Genomic DNA, 7,051 nt, shown 5'->3' on the forward strand with positions numbered 1-7,051 from the left:
TTAGGTGGGCTGGGTTTATATTTCTGCATGGGTTCTTGTGTTTTCTTTTCACAACGCGAAATTTCTACTCAGCAGTATTGTTGGTTTTTGGTTTGTATTGCTGCGCATCTGCTCATGGTTTCCTTTGCCTTCCTTGGGTAAATTACGTTGTATTCTTTTAAGTTTGGATGTAATTGCAACCCATACAATCATTAAAACATGACAATGTAGTACACAAATTTATATTTTAGTTGCAATTTCATACATTCGTTAATCAAACCCACAATTTAACTATTAAGCAATGGTGTAGCAACTGCAGGTCCATATTTTTATTGATGTGACAGTCAAATTTCTCCACGTAAATTAAAAAACAAATTATAAATAAAAAATTGGACCCACCCTTTCAATCCTACGCCTAACCTTCCCGGTCAACCAACCCCGCCCCATTTTCGTCGACCTCCTTCAGCTTCATCCGCTCCCACCTCGACCTCGATCTCAACCTCGCCACCGTCCCAGTTTTGAAAGCTGGATTTTCAGAAAAAGGGTAGAGATTTGAAGGTTTAACAAGTTGGTAATTACCTAGAGGCGTTGGAGTGCCTGAAGTTATAAGCACACCAGCCCAATGTTTGGTTTTTAATAGCCCACGATTGGGGCCCGTACTAGGGTTTTATTTGGCAGAGTATAGATATAAGGAGCTGCTGCTGCCAATTTTGGTTTAAGCGGCAGAGAGAAAAATAGCAAGGGCTGACAGCTCCATTTGTGAAAGAGAAGAAGAGCTACTGTCCCCATTTTGTTAGCAACCACCCATCAAAGTTGTAGTTGTTGTATTACAGTATTAGCTTTAAGCTTTGTACAGGGAGGAAATTATTCACAATATTTCATTCTCTATTTGTTTTTTGGCGTGTGAGAACTATTGGGTGTATTGGAGTTTTGGATTGTGAGATTGTAAAACACTTTATAAACACTCCTATTTGGTTAATAGTGGATTATTGGAGAGCTCTTCCTGCTCCGAGGACGTACTCCAGTTAGACTGACCGTTGAGAAATCTCGTTAAATCTTGTGTCTTCTCTATGTTGTTTTTGCATTTCATTTAGTATATTTCATGTCGGTTATATTGAGTTGGTTTCCAATTGATTTGATACTATTGTTGTACAACAGATCTGACCGTAAGTGTAGTATCTCAATCGTGAGGGAATTTTGTAAAAATGCAATAAACTTCAAGAGATGTCAATGTAATTAACCCGCGATATCTACAATTAATGATGCACTTGTGCAAATATGATACTCACTCAACAAACAAATTGAAATTAGAACAGACTAGCTTATATATGAATTAGCAAGCAAGATAAACGGATTGTTTACCTGATTTATTAATTTAAAAATTCTGACATATAACATACATATTGTAGAACTACAATATTTATTGCTATTTGATATGATAACAAGAATAATTTAGGGGAACTAAATTTTATACCACCTCATCATATCAAGTGTCGAGATATCAATGAAATTCACTTTTCGGCCTCTGAATCATCCACAACGGATAACAGGTGTTTGGCTTCAGTGAGTATACTTAATCCTTCTTTTAACAGCATAACTCCTCTAGTGGCCTTTTTACAACCATCTTTAGATTTAGAACCTGAAGGAGGACTAAAGAGATCAAGGAGAGTGACTGGGCCGATCAAGTCGGGGCAACTACCTTCAATGGTGTCTATTATTTCCGACAGCTGCTTCAAGTGTTCATCAACAGGTGTGGTATCTTCAGAAGTCGTTTCAGTACCGCTTACTGTCAATTGGTCTTCACTTGCATCGTCATAGCTTAGTTTTCGCTTTACGCCTCGAGGTCCTACAGCTTCTTTCGAACCCTCGTCTTTCTCTAATAACAATTAGTAAAAAGAAAACCTCAGCCCCATGCCTGATTATGAGTACTTCATTTCCAGTCTAAATTAACTTTGAACTATCAGAAGAGTATCAATTTCCCTGGCTCTTGCAACTGTATCATTTTCTTGTAGACTTTCAATTTGCGTCTCACATTAACCCAAGTTCTTTGACTCCGACATGATACATAAATAATAAAAAGGACCATATATTGGTGACATACCGAGGATCCCGTAATCAAAGTTAACAAGTGAATGAACAAAGTTACACAAATTAGAGTATTGCGAGTCACGAAGTGAAAGTCCAGGCAGAGAAAATGATTCAGATGCAGTAGGGGCAAAAGTGATATTAGGATATTGTTAACGAGGCATTTCGATAAATTTACCAAACTTTAACACATAATTAATTGTCTGAAAATGGTAAACATAAAAGGAAAAGCATATATGTGTAAGTCAAAAGACTTTACAGATAGCATATATTGTTTGAGTACTCATATAAAACTCACTGTGGTAGTCCTGGATGGCAGGAGTAGTTGGAGATGATCTAGTGCAATGAGCAGGACAAAGTTTCCTGCAATTGGACGACGGTTGGGTCGTAGGGAGATCTGGATCCGGACTATAGTTCACGAAGTGGTTCCGGGTCTGGCCGCCGGAGCCCAACTTCCGTTTCTTGGAGGGATTGCTTTCGCCCACCATGGCCGCGCCACAGAAACGGAGATTGCTAGTTGTAAGCACTTGCTGAGAAATTAGATTGGGAGGATGCGGATATATAGGGTTAGGATCGGGTCGGGGGACACTCTTTTTTTTTTTTTTTTCCCTTTTTTCCTCTACATTTGACATTATTTTGTAAACCCACTTTGTAATGTATTTTCTCGATCCCAGCCATCTATCTTTTAAGTTTTTCCTCAAAGATTAAGTCTACTAAAAATCACTCAAATATGAAACAATATATGAGTGTTGGATTAAGTGATAGTCACTTTAGTGTTTCTTTGCAAACCCGTATTCGTTCATTTTTCTTTATTAAAAACGAACGTCTTAATAATTTTTAATTTGTCTCAATTTTTGTAAGAATGATTTATAAATAATAAATTAAAATACAGATGATTCGAATATTCATATATATATATATATATATAATTAGCACTACAAAAATGTTAGGAATAAAAATGAGTGTCCCCAATCTTAATCCATATAAATACATATACATATACATATACATACATATACATATACATATACATATAAATATATATATATATATATATATATATATATATTCACTAATTATTAATTTTTAGTTTCTTGCTAAATGAAGAACGTTTATAAACGAGAAGTTGAGTTCTTTCATTAGATAAATGTAGAGAAGTAGGAATCTGGATCGTGTTCGTTTATTGTACATGTACATCATGTGATCAGAAATGATTTTAAATTTTTTAATTTAAAATTAAATTTAAATAGTACCTGATAAAAACAGATCGCACGATATACGATGAATAGACATAGTTCACGAATTTCCAAAATCCTCACAAAGACGATCCAAATATGGAGAAGTAATAATGACATAATTAACGCGTCCCTCTTCGGGAAGGATCATGAGTCAAACCAAGTGAGCTATATGAATTGTAATAGAAAACCCTAATGCGGATGAATGAGTCGGTAATGGAGTTTTTGCTAATAAGACTGTACAATTTTTGACTCGACATTTTATGTTAATTTCTCCTTCTCGCTTATAAAGAATACAACTGTCAGCATGGGAGAATTTTCTCCCCTTCTTCTCCTGCTTGATTAGGGTCAAAAGTCTAAAAATTTTTACTCTATCACAAATGGGAATTGTTATTAGTACTCCAAAAATCTCATTTTATATTCCAAATTTTCTATATTAGGAAAGAAAAATGCACATATCAAGAGTGTAGAATGAGATTTTTGGAGTGCCAATAACACTTCCCATCACATATTTGTATCATATATGTGACGTATATATGTTGAGGCTCTATTTTTATTAAAAAAACAATACAAATAATGGTACAAATATGTGGTAAATTTAACATTACACTACTATAATATTAGCTTTAGGTGTCGGATGATAGTGGCGGTTTAATAAGCCATTATGTCGGATAAAAGATATCCGACACATTATTTAGCTAGTGTCAGATAACAATGAAGTCCTGTTGGTTATATTCGAGATAAATTCTTGGCGGATATTTAGTGTCGGATGCAACCACCATAAAAGTATTATAACTGCCAATATTTTTGAATTTTTTTTAAAATATTTTTAACAGATTCTAGCTGTTTTGAAGTTAATGGTGGCGGTTATAACCGACAGAAATTGACCATTTTATTATTTTTACACCAAAAGTTTTTCAATTTGTTGTTCATTCAAATTTCTTCATCTTGCTCTTCATCTTCAATCTTCAGATTTCTTCATCTTCAATCTTTATTTATTTAGAGATTTTAATTTAATTAGTAAGATAAATTAGGAATATTTGTGTTCCATTAGTTTATTTTATTCACTTAAATTGTTATGAAGAAATTGAGATAAATATTATTTGTAAATGTAACATCCCACATCGCCCAGGAGTGTGAATCTTGTAAGCCTTATATGTATATTCCCATCTCCACCTAGCACGAAGCCTTTTGGGAGCTCACTGGCTTAGGAGTTCATAGGAACTCCAAAGTTAAGTGAGAATGGGGTGAGAGCATTCTCATGATGGATGACCCACTGGGAAGTTTTCGTGTGAGTTCTCAGAAACAAAATCGTGAGGGCATGGTTGGGGCCCAAAGTGAACAATATCGTGCTACGGTAGAGTCAGGGCCGGGTTGGGATGTGACAGTAAATATTTATGTTAAATTGACAATATTTAATATATCATAAATTGGTAATATTTAGTAATATAGGTATATATTATGTTAATTAATTAAATATTTCACTCTAATTTAATAAATAATCAAGAGTGTAGATAAACCTATTTTTGTTAACCTTTTATTGTTTTTTTAATTTGTTTTATTATTTTTGTTAACATCTTTATAAAAATTTATAGTTGATAATGATAATTTTTATTAGTAATTATAATAATTTGTGTTTCGTATTATAAGTATAGGTATTTTGGGCGGGATATTCCCCATGACTTTGATTCAAAAAAATTAATGGCGTAGAAAATTCGACGGAGGAAAATTTTGTGGCGGTTTTTGGTTATTTTTGTCTGTTATAACTGACACTAATCTTACATCCATAAATGCACTGTACTAACATAGATAAGTGCACTATATTGACAGAAACATAAAAGCTTTGTCGGATTTTAATTTCCTGGCTGTGGAGCCAAAAATAATCACAAGGCGACACGTGGGTTTTTTGGATGGAAGAGGACAAAAATACCCTTGAGGCACATCGAGATTCCTACTCGTGGCAATTATCCCTCAACCAAGTCAAAAATGCCCAAAATAGGTAACAATTCAAAATCAATTTCATCCATCCTCATCAAATCTTCCCCACAAGGTAACTCCTAAATTATTTCTTTCAAATTATGTTAATTAGTCAATTAATGGATTTATTACCTAATTAATCTATTAATGGCTAATTAACTACAAATTACACTAAAAAAAAAACCCAAATGGCTGGTCCCTATTCTCCTAATAGGGCCGACCATATCCTTATAAATATTTCTCCATTCTCTTCAAAAACTACTTCCAATTCTCTTGCTAAAATTCTCAAACACTTTCTCTCTAAATTCTAACTTTGGCATTGTAGGTTTTTCGGCCAAAGCCCCCCCTCTCCCCCCACATTCATCGTGGGCGCGTAAGGCTCTTGGCCTTGACCAAATGTGTTAATTGTTATGTAGGTGCAATTTTGTCCAAGATCAAGGAGGAAGAAATTTGCATCCATAAATTGGTGCTTTCATTGAGAGTTGAAGTACACACACTCGTAGGAGACTCTCGCATAAAAGGTTTTTCTCTATTTTTTCTTGTCTATTTGTATATTTTTCGCACTTTCTTATTATTAGAATTTTTTATTTGCAAAGATTCTTTGATAAAACGTAAATGAGAAATACAATGGCTAGAAATTGAGAAAATTTCACAAGTGAAAATTCCAATATTCAAGAAATGGGACCGCGGTGATCCACGAGGCTAAATGTGATCATAAGTGGAGCAGCACCACCACTACGGGGCTCCACCATGGCAACCACCGCGGTGGCCACCACGGCCACCACTCGTGGCGAGGTTCATGGCACCACTACAGCGGCCCAAGCCGTGCCATGCAAGCTTGCAAAGGCCATAACCCAAGCCATGTCACTCCAAGCCTAATGCTAGCCTAATCTGTTGCCAAGCCGAGCCCAAGCCTCGCACTTGCGTATATCACACACTGAGCAGCCTACTTCTGTGGCCCAACCTGCTCCCGCCGAGCAGCCCACTCTCGTGGCCGAGCCTACTCCTATAGCCCAGCCCACTCCTATGGCCCAACCTGCTCCCGTGGCATTCCAAGCAGCCCAAATCGATCCAAGATTAGTTTAACCGTCCCGGCTTCAAATTTATAGGCCTATGATTGAACCGGGGGTATTTTCACCATGTTTCTCCACGGATTTGACATTTCCTAATTCAAATCTCACGCCTGGAGCATACCACACTTCCATTGGTCAAGGAGGCACATTCTTTCCAAGCTCTTCTAATCTAAATGGCAAACAACACTTGTCTCGACAAGTCATAAAGTTGACGAGCGCCCTTGCACAATAGACAACCTTGGTGAATCAACTCTTGCAATGCACCGAGATCCAACGTGCCTCAGATGAGGTGTTCCGAAATAGGACAAGGGCAGATGAACCTCTCTACCAACGTCTCGGTAAGCAGCCCATCAACTAGCCACGATCCGAGCGTTCTGGCAGTTTACACTCCCGCTTGGGTCATTGGGACAATGTATACTCTCTTCTGAGCGCACGGAGGAGCGTGCATTCCCGGTCAAGCCCATGGACGAGCATACATTCACTGTTAAAGTCACACTTCGATTATCAACATGAACAACCTTCCAAGCGAAGTGTTTATTCACAACTAGGCTCGCAAGGAGTATTCTCCACCTCACATTGGAGTAGGCAGCACGGTAGACGGAGAGAAGCAGTCGCTTAATCCGACTCAAGTTCAACCGGCAGTCTGCGAGCAGCCTGTTTGCCTGCCAGGAACATGCCACATGCACTGCAGCTGCCACATAA

At 37.0% G+C, this 7,051-nt stretch overlaps 1 protein-coding gene across 1 annotated transcript; it reads right to left on the bottom strand.

The window, feature by feature from the left end:
• Window positions 1–1,366: 1,366 nt before the first annotated feature.
• On the bottom strand, window positions 1,367–2,717 carry LOC137723757 (uncharacterized). Its single transcript, XM_068462948.1, has 2 exons — window positions 2,363–2,717; window positions 1,367–1,855 (listed from the first exon to the last, which is right to left on the bottom strand). The coding sequence occupies exons 1-2, from the start codon at window positions 2,694–2,696 to the stop codon at window positions 1,491–1,493; spliced, it is 699 nt and encodes a 232-aa protein (XP_068319049.1). The 5' UTR covers window positions 2,697–2,717; the 3' UTR covers window positions 1,367–1,490.
• Window positions 2,718–7,051: the final 4,334 nt, after the last annotated feature.

Source organism: Pyrus communis, chromosome 17, assembly GCF_963583255.1.
Source record: "Pyrus communis chromosome 17, drPyrComm1.1, whole genome shotgun sequence".
NCBI lineage: Eukaryota > Viridiplantae > Streptophyta > Magnoliopsida > Rosales > Rosaceae > Pyrus > Pyrus communis.